At 38.9% G+C, this 22655-nt stretch overlaps 1 protein-coding gene across 1 annotated transcript in view; it reads left to right on the top strand.

Annotated features, from left to right (window-relative positions):
• flncb (filamin C, gamma b (actin binding protein 280)) overlaps window positions 1-22655 on the top strand; it is a 139609-nt gene that overhangs the window by 97719 nt on the left and 19235 nt on the right. The window contains exons 22-38 of the mRNA XM_062994728.1: window positions 3927-4524; window positions 5658-5831; window positions 6050-6212; window positions 6300-6460; window positions 6578-6745; window positions 6868-6991; window positions 9115-9271; window positions 11150-11339; window positions 12302-12325; window positions 14090-14337; window positions 15498-15590; window positions 15910-16009; window positions 16931-17071; window positions 17176-17304; window positions 18687-18860; window positions 20248-20409; window positions 21162-21365. Coding sequence (XP_062850798.1) covers window positions 3927-4524; window positions 5658-5831; window positions 6050-6212; window positions 6300-6460; window positions 6578-6745; window positions 6868-6991; window positions 9115-9271; window positions 11150-11339; window positions 12302-12325; window positions 14090-14337; window positions 15498-15590; window positions 15910-16009; window positions 16931-17071; window positions 17176-17304; window positions 18687-18860; window positions 20248-20409; window positions 21162-21365 — 3010 coding nt within the window. The remainder of the gene's footprint in view (window positions 1-3926; window positions 4525-5657; window positions 5832-6049; window positions 6213-6299; window positions 6461-6577; window positions 6746-6867; window positions 6992-9114; window positions 9272-11149; window positions 11340-12301; window positions 12326-14089; window positions 14338-15497; window positions 15591-15909; window positions 16010-16930; window positions 17072-17175; window positions 17305-18686; window positions 18861-20247; window positions 20410-21161; window positions 21366-22655) is intronic.

The raw sequence follows: 22655 nt of genomic DNA, 5'->3' as shown, positions 1-22655 counted from the left end.
GAGGTTAAACACGTGGGGAGTATTTAAACTTCTAATTTCATTTCACATATAGTTCATTTTAAATTAGGCATGGATTAATATTTTATTGGTGTAAGGCAGTGTGATCACATTCCTTTGGAGGGGCACCAATAATAATTTAGGTGCATCACTTACTGCATCTACACTGTTGCTTGTATTTCAGGTTTCATCGTCAGTGGTAAACCATGTTATGTTAGCTATTCTGCAGCATATTAAATATTATCCATCCCATCATGTGAAAAGCACTGTGTATTCAGTCTACAGAACGAGCTGACCGTTTAAACATAGACAATCCTTATTAGGAGTCTCTGGAGATGACCTAAGTTGCTTTGATAATTGATCTTCTTCTATTCTTTACTCTGAAGGAGTACAGAGTGTACGCGGTAAAATTTAGAACGTGTCATGGATCATTTCATTTGAGTTTTGCACAATGCCTGACACTCATTAAAAATTGGCTGAAATAGACAAACCACTCTTTATGAGGAAGAATGTGGGGGCGGAGTGCTCTTAGTGTACAGCACACACTGTGCTGTGTCTTACATACCAATACAATGACCTGTCAATGACCACTGCAATAAACACGAATGCACACAGATCTTGTAAAATTGGAAGAATCATTTAGTTGTTTTTTTTGTAAGTTACAGTGTTTGTGGAACAGGAACAATGTGTATCAACTGTAGTTTAATTATGCAAGCACACCAGGAGCACATTTTCCTTTTCCTTCCCCCAAATCACTGTTCATTATTTTAATTGCCAGATTTTATGCATGGCAGAACTAAAAAATACAAGAGGTTGTAGTGATTTCTTTGGCAATTTGACTAAACTAAAAACTGAAGACTTTTCTCAACCAAAGAAGAACCTTTATTGATATATACCAGGCATGGAAAAAGCTGTATTGGTTGCCCTTCATAATATAAGATATATTTTAAAAAGTACTGACTTTTTGTACACCTTATTGTGTTTAAGGATTTGATTTGGAATGGATCTAAATGGTATTTTACCCTCCAATTTACAAGCTTCATTCCTGAATTTTGTTAAATGCGATAAAACCTGGCTGCTCAGGTGGCGCAGCGGTAAAAAATACACGCTGGAACCAGAGCTGGGATCTCGAATACATCGTATCGAATCTCAGCTCTGCCTTGCCGGCTGAGGCTAAGCGGCCACATGAACAACGATTGGCCTGTTGTTCATATGGGTGGGACTAAGCCGGATAGGCTCTCTCTCTCTCATGACTAATGCAATTACGACCTCTGCTGGCTGATTGATGGCGCCTGCAAAGAGATGAGAAAAGAGTGCTCTTATGGTGTGTCCCTCTGTACACGCAGCTAAGCTGCACTGCACTCGTCAAAGTGTAGGTGACAAAATGCATACGGCATGCTGCCCACGTGTCGGAGGGGGCGTGGGTTAGCTTTGTTCTTCTCAATCCGAGCAGGGATCGGCATTGGTGGAGAGGAAGCATGATGCAATGGGGCAACTGGATGCGCTAAAAGGGAGAAAAAGGGAAGAAAATGCATAAAGAAAATGCAATAAAATTGCATTGATTTATTATTTTTCTTTAACTTTTATTTAAATGACAAAAGTATGGGCGCTCAGGGGGCGCAGTGGTAAAACACGCTAGTACACCTAAACTGACATTTCAAACTCATCGTTTTGAATCTCAGCTCTGCTATTCGGCAGGCTGGGCGCCTACATGAAAAACTATTGGCTGTTGCTCATACAGGGTAGGAGCCGGACGGGACATTAAAACTGATGCAGTTACACTGATTGATGGCGCCTGCACAGAGACGGGGGATAATGCGTTGACCAGGGTGTGACTCTCCGTACACAAAGCTGATCCACATAAACTCGTCTCGTGCAGGTGAGATGCAAAAAAGATGCAGTCGGCTCTCCTCAACCAGGGTGGAGGTCAACATCAGTAGAGAGGAAGCATAATGCAATTGGTTAATTGGATATGCTAAAGTCGGAAGAAAAAGGGGAGAATATGCATAATAAAAGGACAAAAGTACAAATAATGGTCCAACTTAATTATGTAAATATAAACAATTTTATAATTTGATGCTCACAACACACTTAGGAAAGTTGGGCAGAGAAATGTTTACTACAGTGTTACATCAGTTTTTCAATTAATTACACTTTTTATTCATTTGCAAACTGAGTATACAAATTATTGCAGTTTTGCAAGTATAATTTTCACCTAGTCTTGCTTGACACAAGTCTTCAGCTGCACAACAGCCTGTGGTCACTCTTGTCTTGACTTTCCTCTTCATAAATCACCTTAGATTTTAGATCAGGTGAGAAAGATCTTCACTGCAGGCAGGCCATTCAAGCATACACACTCTGTTGTTGAAGCACATGCAGAATGAGGCTTGACAGTGTCTTGCTAAAATAACCATGGACCTCTTTGGAAAAGACGTTGCCTTGATGGCAGCATATGTCTCTAAATTCTCAATATACTGTACACCTCTGCATCTGCGATACCTTTACAGATATGCAAATTACCCAGACACTGATGCACCTAGAATTTGACAGCCTAAACGTGGGTTCATCTGGCCACAGCAAATATTTTTTGGTCCATCTAAGATAAGCTTAGTGTTTCTGCATATATTTGATGTTTGGCTTATTTATTGTGTAATAGAGTTTCAGCTTGCATTCGTTGATGTAGCGAATGCGTTCTGGTCTTGCCCTACACAGATATCTACAGATTCCCTGAATTTCTTTTTTCAATATCATGTATGGTAGATATCGAAAGACCTAAATTACTTGAAAAGGTGCATTGAAAAAGTCTGGCAACCTTCTGATTACTAGTCCAGTACTTTACCCGCTGAGCTTCCACTGCCATTGCGCAGTGTAGTGTAGACGTAACCTGGATAATTAGGATTAAAGATCTGGCAACCACTTAGTGTGTGCATAGTATTTTAATGTATATAGATATGCCTTATCTGTTCATCAACAGTCTGTTGAACCTGTTAAACACAGCAGTTCTCTCAAATAAATGAACTATCTTATAGTATTCTATGTGATTTGGTATAGTAATCACACCAATGTCTGTGAGCCACATTGTTCTGTTTTGTATGAACATTGTTAGCTTATACATGGAAATCAAATATGACAGGGCAATATATCTAACCACTGTTGGAAATAAATCAAAGATATTGTGTAATTAATCTGTCATGGGAGAAATGAGCCAGAATGTACTTGGCCACAGGGGGTAATTCATCCACATCTGGAAAGCCAGAATTTTTCCCTTCCATACTAATTTAAGACAGCAAAGCAAAGATAGAAAATCTATTGTACCATATTTGCATTTTAACACATGATAGAGAGAACAGTAAGCTGGGCCTTTCCTAGGCACAAGGCAGGAATACACACTGGACCATCTATCACATTATTCATGCATTGACCCACTGCACCACACACTCACCTGTTTTCTCACTTATATCTCTGGGCATGGTGCTGCTGATGGTAGGAATAGCGGCCACAGAGCAACGTGGGTCCTGAGGACATGGGTTTGATCCTAACATCTGGTGAGTGCCACAGTGCCGCACAGCAACATGTGTTTGAACCTTACCTCTGGAGTTTTGCATAATTGTGTGGGTTGGTTTCCTCTGGGTACCCATCTCTGAAAACATACGAAGGGTGAATTGGCTGCTCTAGATTGCACTGTGGTTGTAGGTAAGTGAATGGGTGATTTGTGCCATCATCCAATGGATTGGCACCCTGTCCGGTCTGTATTCCTGCCTTGTTTCCAATATTTGGAGACTGACCTTGGTTTAACCCTCTGAATTGATGTCATAGATGTGCTCTACCAGATGTGCCACGATACTGCTCCTAGAACTAAAACTAGACTTGACTGTATATATGTTCATCCCGCTTCATTGGATACTATATTTGATCTCTTATTTACCTAGGTGCGAGCCTATGGCCCTGGCCTGAGGGGAGGAATTGTTGGTCAACCTGCACCCTTTGCCATAGACACCAAAGGTGCCGGCACAGGCGGTCTGGGCCTGACAGTGGAAGGTCCTTGTGAGGCCAAGATTGAGTGCCAGGATAATGGAGATGGCTCATGCTCTGTATCCTACCTTCCCACTGAGCCCGGTGAGTACGCCATCAACATCCTGTTTGCTGAGGCTCACGTGCCCGGCTCCCCCTTTAAAGCCATGGTGCAGTCTGTATTCGACTCGAACAAGGTGACGGCCAGCGGGCCAGGATTGGAGAGGGGCAAAGTCGACGAGGCAGCCTCATTCACAGTGGACTGCTCCAAGGCGGGCGAGGCCGAGCTCACCATCGAGATCATTTCGGACTCAGGCGCTCAGGCTCAAGTGCATATCCAGAACAACAGCGACGGCACTTACTCCATCACCTATGTTCCCACGTTCCATGGCATGTACACCATCACTATCAAATATGGAGGACATGCTGTTCCAAAGTTTCCTGCCCGGGTTCAGGTTGATCCTGCCATCGACACCAGTGGGGTCAAGGTTTTTGGACCAGGAGTAGAACCCAAAGGTAAAAATAATTCAGCTCACCAGACACTTGTTTATTGACTAAGGTCTTGGGCCATCTTTTAATTTTGTAGTATACAGTTTTAATATACAGTGGTACCCTGAATCTCAACATCAGTTGGTTCTGGGAGTGGCATTGAGCTTAAAAGACGTTGAGCTTAAAAGGCGTTGAGTTTCAAGGTATTTTTTTCCATAAGGATGTATGGGAAACCTGTTAATGCATTCCATGGTCCCATAGAACTGCATATATTTTACGCTAATGTAAAATAATGAGGTTGTTTGACACTTATACACTGACAATAACACAAATATATAAAAACACTGAAATACAATTAAAAACAGTTAAAAATCAATATAGAAATAGAATAAAAGCTGCACTTTACCGTTACCTCTTTATTGTTTTCTTATGCTTCTTAATCGTGGAGATGCTTGATCCTGGAATACCGTATACCGTTCAGTAAGGCGCATTTACATAAGAAGCGGCAAAATAGCTTTTGTGCTGGCTGTGCTGTTATTTCCTATAGAATGTGCTGATGCACAAAGCTTAACGTGACTTTGTACTAAAACAACGAGTCAGGAATTTTATTATTAGAGAGAACTTATGAGCAGTAATAATTAAGAGAGATTTAGTGTTTCTATGTCGTTCTTTTAATACATTAAGTCATGTTAAGCTCTCGAAAAACCTGATTCTCACAATTTCTCAGCACCCCGAGCTGTAACACAAGTTCAGATGTGAAACAGAAGGAAAATCAAGCTAAGCACAGATACATGTGGAGCTTTCAGAGTGGATTTGATGGTTATTCCACACAAATGCAGATTTGTCTCATATGCGCACTTTGATGACGTCTTACTGCACTGCTCAAGCCAAGCGCTGAATGAACCACTGTATATTATAAACCTTCTACGTTAAATTGCCACCTCATATCAATGCACATGAACATGATGCCCCTCCTCACAGAAGCTTATGGCCAGTAATGTTTATTCACAATAGTTTGGTTGCATGATATCAAATTTTCCATCTTTTATGATTGCTTTAATTCAGGTGTAGTAATGGTCATTCAGAGATTGCACTTATTTAATGATTATGATGTGTGAACTGTAGTATGAAGTATGCTTGCTGTCTGTGCGGGTTTACAGGAGTCCTTAAAGAGGTCACCACACACTTCATCGTGGACACACGGGCCTACAACAAAACTGGAGGCAACCACATCAAAGCTGTTGTTGTTAACCCATCAGGCACCAACACAGATACGTACATCACAGACAAAGGCGATGGTACATACAGAGTGGAGTACACTGCTTATGAGGATGGTATGATGTTCAGTAAAATCGTCTTCTTTTAAATTTGGTTTAGCATTATATCTTAATAATGTTTGGAGTTGTGATCAACAATTAATGCATTTTCCTCAGCATCTGGTTTAAGAATGTAATGTTTTGTTGACTTGAGCCCCTTTGGTTGTACAGTTTGCAGATGTGAAGAAGTGAATAATTAATAGTTATGCAGAAATATTGTACTTGTATACTTGTAGGTGTACACATGATTGAAGTGTTATATGATGATGTGCCGGTTCCAAAAAGCCCGTTCAGGGTGTCAGTAGCCGAGGGCTGTGACCCGAGTCGTGTCCGGGCATATGGCCCAGGCCTGGAGGAGGGACTGGTCAATAAATCCAACCGCTTCACTGTGGAGACTAGGTACACTAGTAAATAACAGAACACCCAATTTATGATGCATTAAACTGACTCGTCAGTCTGACTCTCTCTCCCTCACTCTGTCCTTAGGGGTGCTGGTACGGGTGGTCTTGGCTTAGCCATTGAGGGTCCGTCTGAGGCTAAGATGTCCTGTAAGGATAATAAAGATGGCAGCTGCAGTGTGGAGTACATCCCCTTTACTCCTGGAGAGTATGATGTCAACATTACATTCGGTGGCCTGCCTATCCCAGGTGAGATATTTAAAACAACCCCACCTCACTTTTTCATGGTACCTAAATGCATCCATTTCAATTATACTAATGTTTCTTGGTTATGAAAACAGTGTATTACATTTATCTGTCATGCAGGCAGCCCATTCAGAGTTCCAGTTAAAGAGCTGGTGGATCCCAGTAAGGTAAGGTGTTCTGGCCCTGGCCTGGGCAATGGAGTGCGAGCTCACGTTCCACAAACCTTCACTGTGGACTGCAGCAAGGCGGGCCTGGCTCCACTGGAAGTGCTGTTGTACAGTCCAACAGGTGAGAAGATACATATTGATATAAATTGACTTACTCTTGGTACAATCAGTGTAAAATAAGTGAACTTGAATCTTATCTCTTTAAAACTGAAATATTATGCAAATATCTTCTGATCTCTCAAGGAGCAACTGAACCTGTAAGCATTACAGATAATGGTGATGGCACCCACACTGTGATTTACACCCCATCCAAGGATGGCCCTTACACTGTTTATGTCAAGTACGCAGATCAGGAGGTGCCACGCAGGTAAGATGTCCTACTTACATACTCCTAATAATCCCTACTGAGCAGTTTCCTTATAAAGACACATAAGAAGTTTTTCTTACTTTTATTTGAAGACATTTGTTTGAATTTGTTATTCAGAGCTTAAAACTTAAGTCGAAAACCTAAGTCATAGATAGTGCTGGGCGATTTTCATGATTAATTCGGTTTATTCGAATGAACGTTTTCAGTCGATGTTAGAAATGTGACAATCACGATTGTACAAGTTTACAAACCATATATTTTAATTAAAATATACGAGGCAGAAACTGACCAGAATCCAGAGTCCAAAACCAGAGGATAAACAGACAAGCAGAGAAAACCAAAGGGCGCAGGCAAAAAAAGTAAACAGAAGACAACAAGGGTCATACACAGTAACGGCTAGATTCAGAAATAAGGCACGCAAAAAAAAAAAAAAAAGTCAGCAATACTTCGCAACGAGACAGACAAACAGAAGAGTTTAAATAAGATTCATGGAACTGAACACTGCTGAACTGAATCAAAACTCCGGAGACGGTGAGCATGAGGACCGATCAGGATTGGCTGACCGGGGACAAGTTTGAGTCACGTGAGAGTCCGTGAGAGCATGGGAATTGTAGTCCATATTGTTAGAAGCAGAACGTGCCACCTCCATCCACCCCCCAGTCACAAGAGGACAAAATCAAAGCTAAGCTGACTGCTTACTTGATGTCCCCTAGCATAGATGCTAATACAGACTCACTTCATTGGTGGAAACAGTTTGTTCATTTTAAGAAACCTGTAAAGAACTTTTTATGATTTGCACTTTTCTTAATGTAAGGAGGTTATGCTTGCACATTATTTAAAGTGAGAGTTGTTTGTGAGCTATTCTTAAAAATGATAAAGCTAATTAAGATTTATATTTTATTTTAATTATTGTTAATGATTGTTATATTGTTATTGTTATAAAGTTTGAGTCCCTTGAAAGGATAATTATAGGTGGTGCTGTTACTATTTTTGCACTTCTGCAGTCTTTTAAATTAAAATACAAAAAAACAAAGAAATTTGAGTCTTTTTTCAATTGCATTATACAAGAACAAACAAAAAAATCACAGTCGGAATCGAGAATCGTTAATAAATTTGAAAATAATCGAGATTTAATTTTTTTGCAATATTGCCCAGCCCCAGTCATAGAGTTGAAATGCACAACTGTGTACAAGTTTACCAGGTATTTAATTAAAAATTATTGTCAACTGGTCTGAACCTCCACTTATTATTGAACATCTAATGCTCTAGAAAGAAAGAAAGAATAAAGCTAAAAGTGTGGGTGATTGTCATTTTGTTATTGATAATTCTTTATTTCATAATGTCAGATTTATTTAAAGTCTGAGACCACTAATGAAAATGTTTTAGTTCTGCTTTTTTTCACATTTAATACAATGTTAATTCATTGTATTAAATTCAGACAGTTGTAACCTAGCAGTTATGGTGCTGTAATCAAAAGGTCACTGGTTCAAGCCCCACCACTGCATGGTTGCTGCTGTTGGGCCCTTGAGCAAGGCACTTAACCCTCACTTGCTCAAAATGTGTACTTTCACTGTACTGTAGGTCTGTTAAGTGTGGACAGCAATAGCTTAGTGTTTAAGGTACTAGACCAGTAATCAAAAGGTTGCTGGTTCAAGCCCTACCAATGTCAAGTTGCCACTGTTGGGCCCCTGAGCAAGTCCTTTGACCCCCTTTTGCTCAAACTGTTATCAGTCATAATTGTAAATCGCTTTGGATAAAAGAGTCTGCTAAATTCTGCAAATGTAAATGTAAAATTACAAACCATATCATTACAAATCATAACAATTCAAGCAAAAAGCTGAATCTTTGAAACCATCTGACTAGTTTTAGAATTTTGTAGTATTTGGCAATACTGAAAAGCAAGTTTGCACATTTGTAAACTGATTATGTAAAGTCAGAGTTACCTGCAACTTATCCTTGTCATTGAAACACATGATCAGATGACTGAGCTGAAGAAATGTAAACTGCTTATCTAAAGCTTGTTTTAAAAATTAGCAGCCGTTGTTATATCTGTCATGTGTTCATGTGGTTAAAGTTTATTAAATTCTGTGTGTAAAATGGCTTATTTGGTTTTTGTTTTTCAGTCCTTTTAAGGTAAAGGCCCTGCCAGCTCATGATGCCAGTAAGGTTCGTGCCAGTGGGCCTGGTCTTAATGCCTCAGGTGTGCCTGCTAGCCTGCCTGTTGAATTCACCATTGATGCCCGTGATGCGGGTGAGGGTCTCCTTACTGTCCAGATCCTGGTGAGTTACATTATTTTCTATGTAGATTATGAAATGTCCTTTTCTATTTTGGTAGATTGTGTTTATAAAGTCCCACATCACTGTTTTCCTCCGACATTCTAAACTCACATTCTAATCCTGCTGTTGCTGCAGGATCCAGATGGGTGCAGACGTGAGATTTCTATGTTTGTGGAGGACTGGGGAAGGAGGGTGTGGGACAGCCATATTGTTAAGGGCACCATTCCCTTCTATATTCATAGGAAAGGATGTGTAAGGCCTTCTTTTGGCCCCATCTTTTTTTGTCCCATCACTATGTCCTGCGTCTCCTGTCCTCTCCTTCTTCCCTACCTAATCCTAGTGCTTTTGAGATTCCCCTACCCCCTTGTATCCTGTGTCCTAGCTCCATTTGCCATGGTTTTGCCTCTTGTTCATATGGTGTAGAAGCTTTCTTCTGCTTATGTAATGGAGTTCTCTTTAGAAAGTGTTGTGTTATATACTGAACCTAATATAAACTGTAGACAGACTGGCTGTTGACTGGGCCTGTTATCCTTCATTCTCATTATTCGTGTACCTAAAGTCATTAAGTCTTTAGACTTTGCATTTCCCATGTGTAAACCTGTAGATGGAACATTTGTACATGAGTAGCCTAAGTCTAAGTAATATTATAAAAGTTTTGTTTAAGGCATGTGTTGGTGTTGGTGCGGGCGGCACAGTGGTGCAGTGAGTAGCACTGTCACCTTACAGCAGAAGGGCCTGTGGTTGATTCCCCTGCCAGGTGACCGGGGTCTTTTTTGTGTGGAGTTTGCATGGACTTATGTGGAGTTCGCAGGTGTTCATGTTTTTATTTGCCATGTAGTCCAAAGTCATGCAGTCAGGCAAATTGGAGATACTAAAAATGTAGCATAAGTGTGTGTGTGTGTGTGTGTGTGTGTGTAAATGAACAACTGATTTTGGAGCAAAGCTTTGCTCATTTTTACTGTTTTTATACAACAGGAAAATAAATTAATGCTCACATCTCACATCTCAAGTTTATTAGGAAAAATATATGCACTTTTAACAGATTTAAAATTTTAGATCTACATCTCTGTAGCAAGATATACTGTATAGATAGATAGATAGATAGATAGATAGATAGATAGATAGATAGATAGATAGATAGATAGATAGATAGATAGATAGATAGATAGATAGATTTTTAATGTTATTTAGGTGGTCTCTGTGGACTGACACTCCATTAAGTTTCATCTAATTATTTAATGTGGTTTTCTGCTGCATAACTAATTCATTCAGACAACGGCTTCCTAAAACATTTTAACACATTTTAAAATTAAAGAGCCATGCACTTCCTAAAACAGTTAACACATTTTTGCACTAAAATGTAATTTAAATTGTTCCGTTTAAATATTATACTGCATATAATAAACACAGCCATGAAGTGCACTAAATGGCCAAAAGTATTTGGACACCTGACCTGAGATTGTTGGACATCCCATTTCAAAATCAAATGTTATTAAAATAGAGTGACTTTTGTTCCCATTTAGTCAAATAAGCATTTGTATAAATGTTCAATGATGGTCAAGAAAGTCTCAATTGATGTTCCAGTTCATCCCAAAGTTGTTCAGTGGGGCTGAGGTCAAGGCTGTGTGCAGTCTACTAGAGTTTCTTTAAACCCAGCTTTTATTTGTAGACCAATGGCACAGTCATTCTGGAACTGTTGCTGCAAAGTTGACAGCATATAATTTTCTTTATAAAATTGATTTATTACACCTGTTAGCAATTGTTGTGGCTGAAAAAAAAAACATGAATTCAATAATTAGAAAGGGTGTCCCAATACTTTTATAGTGTATTTATAGTGTTTTATAGTGTACATGCACATTTAACTGTGTGCGTTTTCAATAGGATCCAGAAGGAAAAGCTAAGAAAGCGAACATCAGGGATAACAGAGATGGAACATATACAGTGTCCTACGTGCCGGACATGACAGGCCGCTACACCATCACCATCAAGTACGGTGGAGATGAGATTCCCTTCTCTCCCTACCGCATCCATGCTCTGCCCACAGGAGATGCCAGCAAATGCTTGGTCACAGGTAAGGTGGTTTGATTAAATCTCTTAAATATATTGAGCGTATGTATATAGTGCTTTATTATATACAGATGTATAAGCAAATGAAATAAAACATTTAGCCAAAAGAGCTTTAATATGCATAAGCATAGGTTCTGTTAGTCTCTGGAACTGTACTGTAGTTATGGAGCACCATTCTTAATGAAGATATTCATTCAGTTGTTGTCTTAAGGATAGTGGTGTCCAACATGCCAGCCTAAATCTTTAATAGGTATCAAATTGAATCAAATTGCTTCTAGTAAATGCTTTGGCCTTAGCATATGATTTACATTATTGAACCACTCAGTAGACCCTTGTACATTGACTACTGCATACAACAAGTGTTTAAGCCTGTACTATTTACCTGGTTTTTGTTCCACTTAAACTTCTTACTTTGGAAGAATATAGTGAAGGTTGATGTATTTGACTAGAATTTAAAAAATTGCTTTATTGCACTGAATTATTATACACTTTTCTTTTGTGTAATAAACATTTATCACTACAAATGGTGTGCAATGTGGTAAAATGCTTTACTCACAATTATTACACCTGTTAATTATTCAGTATTTAAATAAAATTAACAATAACCAAATTTTTTAGCGGGATTTTCCGCTGGCACACCAGCGCCGAGATTCTGAACTCCTTGATTTGAAACTCGGCATTGCCACCGGTTGGCTGGGCACCATCTAGCGGGCATAATTGGCAGTTCCTTCAGCAGGCACATTTCTGCTAGGGCGGGATGACCGGACTATGTGGGTGGGGTCTTGCAGAATGCATAGATGAAAAAGGGTTCTGTTAAGGACTGTGCATGGGTCGGAGTAGGCGTGAGCAGCAATGTTTGCTCAAACTGTATTCAGTATTCATAATTGTAAGTTACTTTGGATAATGTAAATGTATATTTTGGAATGATACATAGTAATAGCCTATGGTTATTTTGTTTTGTTACAGTTTCCATTGGAGGACATGGCCTGGGTGAGTTGTTCAAAACACTTAGGATTTCACCACATCCTCTATAGTTTGCTGTATTTTAAATAGTGTTAAACATTCAATAATTCAGCTGTGAATTATTATGTGTACAGTGTATCACAAAAGTGAGTACACCCCTCACATTTCTGCAGATATTTAAGTATATCTTTTCATGGGACAACACTGACAAAATGACATTTTGACACAATGAAAAGTAGTCTGTGTGCAGCTTATATAACAGTGTAAATTTATTCTTCCCTCAAAATAACTCAATATACAGCCATTAATGTCTAAACCATCGGCAACAAAAGTGAGTACACCCCTAAGAGACTACACCCCTAAATGTCCAAATTGAGCACTGCTTGTCATTTTCCCTCCAAAATGTCATGTGACTCGTAAGTGTTACTAGGTCTCAGGTGTGCATAGGGAGCAGGTGTGTTCAATTTAGTAGTACAGCTCTCACACTCTCTCATACTGGTCACTGAAAGTTCCAACATGGCACCTCATGGCAAAGAACTCTCTGAGGATCTTAAAAGACGAATTGTGGCGCTACATGAAGATGGCCAAGGCTACAAGAAGATTGCCAACACCCTGAAACTGAGCTGCAGCACAGTAGCCAAGATCATCCAGCGTTTTAAAAGAGCAGGGTCCACTCAGAACAGACCTCGCGTTGGTCGTCCAAAGAAGCTGAGTGCACGTGCTCAGCATCACATCCAACTGCTGTCTTTGAAAGATAGGCGCAGGAGTGCTGTCAGCATTGCTGCGGAGATTGAAAAGGTGGGGGGTCAGCCTGTCAGTGCTCAGACCATAAGCTGCACACTACATCAAATTGGTCTGCATGGCTGTCACCCCAGAAGGAAGCCTCTTCTGAAATCTCTACACAAGAAAGCCCGCAAACAGTTTGCTGAAGACATGTCAACAAAGGACATGGGTTACTGGAACCATGTCCTATGGTCTGATGAGACCAAGATTAATTTGTTTGGTTCAGATGGTCTCAAGCATGTGTGGCGGCAATTAGGTGAGGAGTACAAAGATAAGTGTGTCATGCCTACAGTCAAGCATGGTGGTGGGAATGCCATGGTCTGGGGCTGCATGAGTGCAGCAGGTGTTGGGGAGTTACATTTCATTGAGGGACACATGAACTCCAATATGTACTGTGAAATACTGAAGCAGAGCATGATCCCCTCCCTCCGGAAACTGGGTCGCAGGGCAGTGTTCCAGCATGATAATGACCCCAAACACACCTCTAAGACGACCACTGCTTTATTGAAGAGGCTGAGGGTAAAGGTGATGGACTGGCCAAGCATGTCTCCAGACCTAAACCCAGTAGAACATCTTTGGGGCATCCTCAAGCGGAAGGTGGAGGAGCGCAAAGTCTCGAATATCCGCCAGCTCCGTGATGTCGTCATGGAGGAGTGGAAAAGCATTCCAGTGGCAACCTGTGAAGCTCTGGTAAACTCCATGCCCAGGAGAGTTAAGGCAGTTCTGGAAAATAATGGTGGCCACACAAAATATTGATACTTCAGGAACTTTCACTAAGGGGTGTACTCACTTTTGTTGCCGGTGGTTTAGACATTAATGGCTGTATATCGAGTTATTTTGAGGGAAGAATAAATTTACACTGTTATATAAGCTGCACACAGACTACTTTTCATTGTGTTAAAGTGTCATTTTGTCAGTGTTGTCCCATGAAAAGATATACTTAAATATCTGCAGAAATGTGAGGGGTGTACTCACTTTTGTGATACACTGTAACTGTATCACACCCAGGCTCAGGACTAGGACCCACCATTCAGATTGGTGAGGAGACCGTCATTACTGTGGATGCCAAGGCTGCCGGGAAGGGAAAGGTCACATGCAAAGTGTCCACTCCTGATGGTGCCGAACTAGACGTTGATGTGGTGGAGAACTCGGACGGAACATTCGATATTTATTACACAGCTCCCGAGCCAGGAAAATATGTCATCACTATTCGCTTCGGTGGAGAACACATCCCCAACAGCCCCTTCCATGTGGTGGTGAGCACTTCCTGTAGTGTAATGGTTATGAAATATGGGTTATGTCATTGGTCATGATCTAGAACTTAGGAACCTGCATGTGTTTTTCTTTTTTTAATTTAAGCACCTATAAAGGATCCTCAAAGAATGGATCTCAGTATTAGATAACAATTAATTGCATATGGTTAACTGAAGATCCTTTTTATTTGATCTTTGATGTTCAATCTCCCAGGGGCGGCACGGTGGCTCAGTGGGTAGCACTGTCGTCTCACAGCAAGAAGGTCCTGGGTTCTTTCTGTGCGGAGTTTGCATGTTCTCCCCGTGTCTGAGTGGGTTTCCTCCGATAGCTCCGGTTTTCTCCCACAGTCCAAAAACATGCAGTTAAGTTAATTGGATACACTGAATTGCCCTATAGGTGAATGAGTGTGTGTATATGTGTGTGTATGTGTGTGTGTCTGCCCTGCGATGGACTGGCGCCCCATCCAGGGTGTTACTGTGTGCCTTGTGCCCATTGAAAAGCTGGGATAGGCTCCAGTGTTCAATCTCCCAACACTATATGGTCAAAAGTATGTAGACATGTATCTATTAGCTTGGACATCCCACCCAGTCACCCCTACACACAGACACACACTCCCACATACACAGACGTATACTTTGTAGATATCAGAGCTGTGTTCCAATATTTTGGAGTGAGTCTGTGAGAGTTCGTGCTCAATATGCCAAAAGACATCGGATGAGAAGACCTGGCTTGCTGAAACAAGTAATGGCCTTTTTCAAACTATTTCCACAAAGTTGGAAGCATATTACACCCCTGTTAGAAGTGGGTGTGGCTACAACACCTAAACCCAATAACTAGATGGGCTATCTACTTACTTTTGACGATACAGTGTAGCAACATGCATGGATTTAGAAAGGTATAGCAGTGAATCAGAAAATCTGTCAATATTGATCTTGCATGGCAGCTCTGACATTGATACTCATTGACAGATTGGTGCATACCTAGTCTTAGTATTTTATTATTAACTAAGCCTAATAGGCCTACTAGTAATAATTATAGTACAGTAATACAACACATTTTGCATGATTTAATGTATAACTAAAGTTTTATCACATTAAAAAATGTGATTTTCTGTGTTGCTTAGTAGTGTGTGTGCTAACAGTGTGACCTCCTCCATCCCCAGGCATCTGATACTGTTCCTATAATAGAGGAGCCGTGTGACAAAGTGCAGTTACAACAGCCCTACTCCCCTTACCAGACCTACTCCCCTCACTGGGTACACATTTAAGCCCTCTACATCACCTCCCTTATACTACATTCATCTCATACATCTTCTCCATTCATCTTCTTAGTGAATTCATTTTCTTCAAGGGCTCTGGTAGCATTCATGGTTTAACTATAATACAACATTTCAAGCAACAACTTTTCAGCATTCCATCTGTCAATCATCTGAGGTTTTGCTCCACTTTGTGCATGGCCGGCATGTTTCTGCTTTATCATTGTCTTCTCATCTGGTTCTTTTCTGGTTCTGTCCTCTTACTTGTCCCATTTATACAGGCTAATAAGAAGTGTTTACTTTATTTGTCCTGTTCCAGGCTACTGAGGAGCCAGTCACAGCCATTAATGGCATGGAACCCATGCTGCGTCCCTTCAGTCTGGTCATCCCATTTACTGTACAAAAAGGAGAGATAACAGGTTTGATTCAAACACATTACTAAAAATCATTGTTTATAGTTTCCTTTAAATCCTATAAAGTATAAATGAATTAAAACAAAAGTTTCACAGATCTAACATTGGAGAATTAAAACCTGAACACTGACTTCTAACTACGACTAACATATACAGTGGTACCTTGAAACTCAACTTCAGTTGGTTCTGGGACTGGCGTTGAGTTTAAAAGGCGTCGAATTTTAAGGTATTTTTTTCCAGTAGGATGTTTGGGAAACCTGTTAATGTGTTCCAGTCCCGTGGAATTGCATGTACTAGGCTTTTGTAAAATAATGGGGCTGTTTTTGACACTATACACAAGTATAATATAAAAACACTGAAATAAAAAGCTAATTCTTACAATTTCTCAAAACTCCAAGCTGTAACACAAGTTTAAAAGTGAAACAGTGAGGAAAATCCAGATAAACACAGATACATGTGGACGCTTTCAGAGTGAATCTGACGGTTATTCCACACAAGTGCAGTTTCGTCTCATATGCACACTGTAATGACTTCTGCACCGCTCAAGCCGAGCGCCAAACAAAGAACGAATGTTTATTAGTAATTTGAAATTAAATAAATAAATTTTTTGAAACAAACTGAACACATTGAGTTTCAGAAAAACGTTAAGTTTAAGGGTACAAATTTCTTGACAAATATCGTTGAGTTTTGAAGATTTTGAGTTTAGGAGACGTTGAGTTACAAGGTACCACTGTAGTATGTTTGTCTAATTATCTGTGTAATGTATAGCATGTACTATTGTATTGTGTTCAGTTAAGCGTTTACATTTTTGTAAAACTGGGATTCTCATGTCAGGTTGTATCTTTTTGTCACTTGTTTGCATAAAGACCCAAAAAAAAAAAAAAAAAAAAAAAAAAAATGCTATTATGTAATGCTGTGTGTTTTTAGGTGAGGTGCGAATGCCTTCTGGAAAGACTGCCCGGCCTAACATTGCTGACAATAAGGATGGCACAGTAACTGTGAAGTACGCCCCTACTGAAAAAGGCCTGCATGAGATGGACATTAAATATGATGGCAACCACATACCAGGTCCTCACCCACACAAGCGTTATTTTTACATTTTATTGTAGATTTTCTTTGTTGTATTTCAAACCTCAGTACTGGAAGTGACATGCTGTATTTTTTTTTCACAGGAAGTCCACTGCAGTTTTATGTTGATGCCATCAACAGTGGTCATGTGACTGCTTATGGGCCTGGCCTAAGTCATGGCATGGTCAACAAACCTTCAGTGTTTACAATTGTTACAAAGGATGCTGGAGAAGGTACAAATTAAAAAGCTGTACTAATTAAGGGACATGAAGTTGGGACATTTTGTAAAATGCAGTAAAGACAAGAATTTTTAATTTGTTCATTCTTTTGATACTTTATTTAACTGATGAAAGTACATAGAAAAGATTTTCAGTGTTTTCACTGACAAACTAAATTATATTTTGACAATAAATTATATTTTGACTGAGGAGAGCCGTGTTCATATGTGGATCAGTTTCACACGCAGAAAGTCATGCACTGATCCCAGTATCCTTCGTCTCTGTACAGGCGCCATTAATCAGCCAGCAGAAGTCGTAATTGCATCAGTTACGAATGAGCCAATCATTGTTCGTGTCAACGCCCAGGCTGCCGGTAGCAAAGCTGAGATTCGAACTCACGAGTTTACCGCTGCCCCACCTGAGCGCTTAATATGAACAATTTTAGAATTGAATGCACCCCTTATACCATGACAGGTTTTGCGTTTTTTACTGATATCATTCTGGATGGTCCTTTTCAGCTTTGCCACATAGATCTAGATGTCTGTCTCTTCCCAAAACGAGCTTCAATGCTAAGATAAGCTAAGACTCATTGATTCATTTATTGCAGTAGCATGCTGTTTTCTCTCCTGAAATGCCATCTGAGGGCTTAAAGGTAACACATGCAAAAGTGATTTCTGGTCTTATCCTACACAGATTGAGATTTCTTCATATTTTTGAATTTATGAATCTTTTCACAATATTACATATGGTAGATGGTTAAAGACCTAAATTATTTGCAATTTTGTATTGAGAAATGTTTTTTTTTAACTGATTGACAATTCGCTCATGAGGTTTGACACATGGTGGTGAGCTGTTACCCATCTTTGCTTCCTGTATCTTCCGTTTAAATCCAAAATTCTTTATTTATATTTTTATTTATTTATATTGTATTTGTTTAGTATTTGAAGCACATGAGGTAGTGCTCAGTAAGAATTTCATTGTACAGTGCAACTGTTTGTTTATCTGTCAATATGACAATAAACGGTTGAATCCTGACTTAAATGAGATACTGAACTGCTTATTGTGAAATGTTTCAAAGCAGGTTAAAGATTCTTTAATCTTTTACTCTTATTTTGCTATGTTCCAACTTTTTTGAGTTGTATTTTAGGCATCAAATTCAAAACTAGTTTATATTTACAAAATATTATTACTGTCATTTAACTAAGGTATAAGTGAATAAAATAGTCCTGAATTTTCTAAAAATGAGGTTTGTAGTGTCAGCTGATAGTGCTTGCTGTTGCTTTACTACCCAGTAGTGCCCTTTTCTCCCTAAATGACACCACAGTGGCTTTTATTGCCCAATATGGTTCTTTTTTGCAGCAACATTAATGTGGCACTGTCTTCTTGTCATGTCTCAGGTGGTCTGTCTCTAGCAGTTGAAGGGCCCTCAAAGGCAGAAATCAGCTGTAAGGACAACAAAGATGGTACTTGCACCGTCTCCTACCTGCCCACCGCACCAGGAGACTATAATATCATTGTGAAGTTTGATGACAAACACATCCATGGTAGCCCCTTTACAGCCAGGATTACAGGTGTGGTTGTATGCTTGTGTATCTTTATTTTTTACTTTACAGTTAAATTCAAAGGTTTACCTACACTCCTAATAAACATGTGCATTAAATGGCCAAATGTATGTGAATGTTTAAATGTTCAAAATTATAATTCTTCATATGGATTTGGGCTCTGTTTTATTTTCTAAAACAACCCTACCTTTCCAGAAGACTTTCACAAGGTTTCACAAAATGACTTTTGCAGGGTTTTTTTTCTTGACTTAATATTTGTAACACACACTTCTTTGTCTAAAAAAGTTGATCTACTTTTTGAGTTCATTGTAGGTTTTCTGCACATCTGCTGGTTTAAATATATGAATATAGTTTAAATATTAATTTGTTGGTAATTTAACTCTTAATGTATTGTTAATTATGATTGACAGTAGAGCTAGTAGTTATTTCTCTGTGTCCATATAAATATGGCTAGTTTGGACCACACAATCAAAAAACGTACGTAGACCAGGAGTCAATTCCAGGGTTTTTTAACCTTTGTGGACATGCGCCCTCCTCCGTGTGCCAATTGCGGACTTGCACCCCACAGGTTGAAAACCCCTGGTTTATGGCAAATAAATAAATATACTAGAAGTTGATGAAAAATGGGTATAACTGTCCACAGTCAAGTGAGCTTTACATTACCACATGCTTAGAGGCTACCATGAAAAAAGCACATAAAGTTTGATACATAAAGTTTAAAATTCACAACTTAAAACTTGAACTTATATAACCTGCTAAATATAAATATAAACCTCCTAACCTAAAATGTGTCAACTGCCTAATGAGCACAGTCATCATGTATAATTATGTTACAGCTTCTTTACCCATTACAATATTTCTAAACAGAACACATTTTTGCTCTATACATAGCAGTAGTAAAAGTGTGATAAAGTGTGAGCACAGATTAGCCTATTTTTAAAATAACTCTGCCAACTGCATATTGTGCTTAAAGCATAAACACTGGTTTTAATAGTTTAAGACTTGGAGCTTTCTGCTAATGTGAATTGTTTGAATTCATATTTCTCATCAAGAGATTTTACACATTTAAAGTCTCAATAGACATTACTTTAAAGTGGTTTATACATCTGTAACTACAGAAATCAAAACCTACCAGTTTTGGGATCTTATTATTTGTTAGTAAACCATTCAAACTAATTAAAATATTATATCAAACAAAACATATTACAGATAGACAGAACAGACTTCCATCTATTACTTTTATGTTGCTGAAAAATCTAAAAAGTAATTATGTTAAAAATGAACTTATAGAAGACATAATAATCTAATGTAACAGTATTTTTATTGTCAGTTCTTGTTATTCTTTTTATTCTTCTATTCACTAATGCTATTTCCCACTGTTTTTTACTATGTGAAGGTGATGACTCTATGAGGACTTCCCAGCTGAATGTGGGCACAGCAACAGATGTTTCCCTTAAGATCACTGAGACAGACTTGAGTTCCCTCACAGCAAGCATCAGAGCTCCGTCTGGTAATGAGGAGCCCTGTCTGCTTAAGAGACTGCCCAACCGCCACATTGGTTAGTAATTTGCCAGACTTGCCACCTTACTCTGTTTATTATACTTCATTTATACAAAATATTATATTTACATAACAGATCTGGTTTATTTATATGCCAGTGTTTCCTTAGGATTGTAGTTAAAATGCAAATTAAAAAAGAAACCTGTTTAAGAACGTTTCTTAATGCCTAATTGCAAGAAATGTTTGGATTTCACCATATACACTATATAACATTATTAAAATAATTAGAAATAACCTGTGTCTAAATGCAAGGCCTAAAAAATGAATGCCTGTGACATTTGATCCCTTAGATAGGTTTAGGATAAATATACCTTTTAATTTCTTATTTGTAAATAATGGATGTCATGTTCTCTGGGCAAAAGAGGAAATGACAAATGTTACCAATGCAAAGTTTGAAGCCAGCATCTGTCATGGTATGGGGGTATATTGGAGCCAGTGCCATTGGTAACTTGCACACCTGCAATAACACCATTAATGCTTAGAATGCATAAGCATTTTGGATCTAGATTGCATATTTATCCGGGACTTACCTGCTTAATACAGCAGGATAAATCCAAACCACATTCTTTTTTGTTACAAAAGTGTGGCTTTATGGTAAGAAAGTGCCTAACATCACAATTTATTGTTAAGACTGAAAACAATGTGCACCTAAAACACATTGTAGTTTTACGCTTCCTTTAAATAAATAACAGAGTTAATCACTAATGTTCATCTTGCAGAAAAGTCAGATTTCCTCTCTTTTCTCCTTAGGAATCTCCTTCACTCCCAAGGAAGTGGGCGAGCATGTGGTGAGTGTGAAGAAGAATGGCAAACATGTGACCAACAGTCCCTTCAAAATCATGGTTGGTCAATCAGAGATCGGAGATGCCACCAAGGTGAAGGTGTTCGGCAAAGGCCTTGTGGAGGGACACACATTTGAGGTGGCCGAGTTCATTGTGGACACCAGGAATGCAGGTAAGAACAAACAAGCATATCAACAAGTATGTTAAAAATGATAAATAAGCAAAAATGTCAACAAGTATGTTAAAAATGTTAATGGTGAAGACTTAAGATGCAATATTATGAGCAGCAGCTGATAAAGTTAGAGTTGTGATGGAGTTACCAATCTGTACATTAATATATTATATTAAGAAAATAAGTCTTATACTTGGTCAATGAGTGCATTTCCACATACACATACAGTACATAATTAGTCTGATCATGAATAGATTTCTGCTGTTCATTCAAACAACATACTGTGATTACTGCTATACACTCACTGACCACTTCATAGTACATCTATTTGGTACCTACATTACGTTATTTCATAAGCTACATCTTCAATACAGATGAACTTTGTAAGTGTACCTACTCACTGTAGCCCATCTTTCGTTTTGTACACTTTATCAGCACCTGGCCCCCAGTGACAAGATTTTTGGGTGCTGGTGCATTCTCAGCATTGCAATGACACTAACATTGGACTGACATGGTAGTGTGAATTGTTCTGGTATGACTTTATTAGGTGCAGCAGTGTTGTTGAGATTCCAAGTACTGCTAAACCTTACCGACCACTTTATTAGGAACACTCGTGTACATTTACATAATAGAGCTATTTTCCTTTTTAATGTACAGTGTTAATCTTACTTTATTCTTGTATCAGTGAATACTTTCAGATCAAAGAAAGCTTTTTGTTTTATATTTTTGGTTGAAGCACTAATTAAGGTGTTTAAAAATACAACACACACTACCATGTTAATACCACATTGGTGTCATTGCAGTGCTGAGAATGATCCACCACCCAAACTGGGGTCATATGGAAGTCCATTTTACATAATAAATAAGACACAGTGGGTTATGCTCATGAAATAACCACTGAATCACTGTACAATCACTGTACAATCTCCAGAAAGCTAATCATGCCAGATGAATTTTAACTTAATGAACAGGATATTTAGATATGCAGTTGTAGCCTAGTGGTTAAGGTACTGGTCCAGTAATCTAGAAACTGCCAGGTTGTCACTGTTGGGCCCTTGGGCAAGGCCCTTAACCTTCAGTTGCTTAGATTGTATACTGTCACAACTGTAAGTTGCTGTGGATAAAAAAATGTAAATGTATTCATAATGCTAGGCAAGTAGATTCCCGTACTGGAATTCCTTTTGGTTGTGGAGAAATGCTTTTCCATTACAAGTCAGCTTTTTAAACTTTTTTAGCAGTGCTATCAAAACAAAGAGCCATTTGGCAGCTGGAATGGGTTATCTTTTATTG

The sequence above is a fragment of the Trichomycterus rosablanca genome, chromosome 1 (assembly GCF_030014385.1).
Source record: "Trichomycterus rosablanca isolate fTriRos1 chromosome 1, fTriRos1.hap1, whole genome shotgun sequence".
Taxonomy (NCBI): domain Eukaryota; kingdom Metazoa; phylum Chordata; class Actinopteri; order Siluriformes; family Trichomycteridae; genus Trichomycterus; species Trichomycterus rosablanca.
Note: the sequence above shows the minus strand (reverse complement) of the source record. Positions and strands in the feature narration are given on the sequence as shown.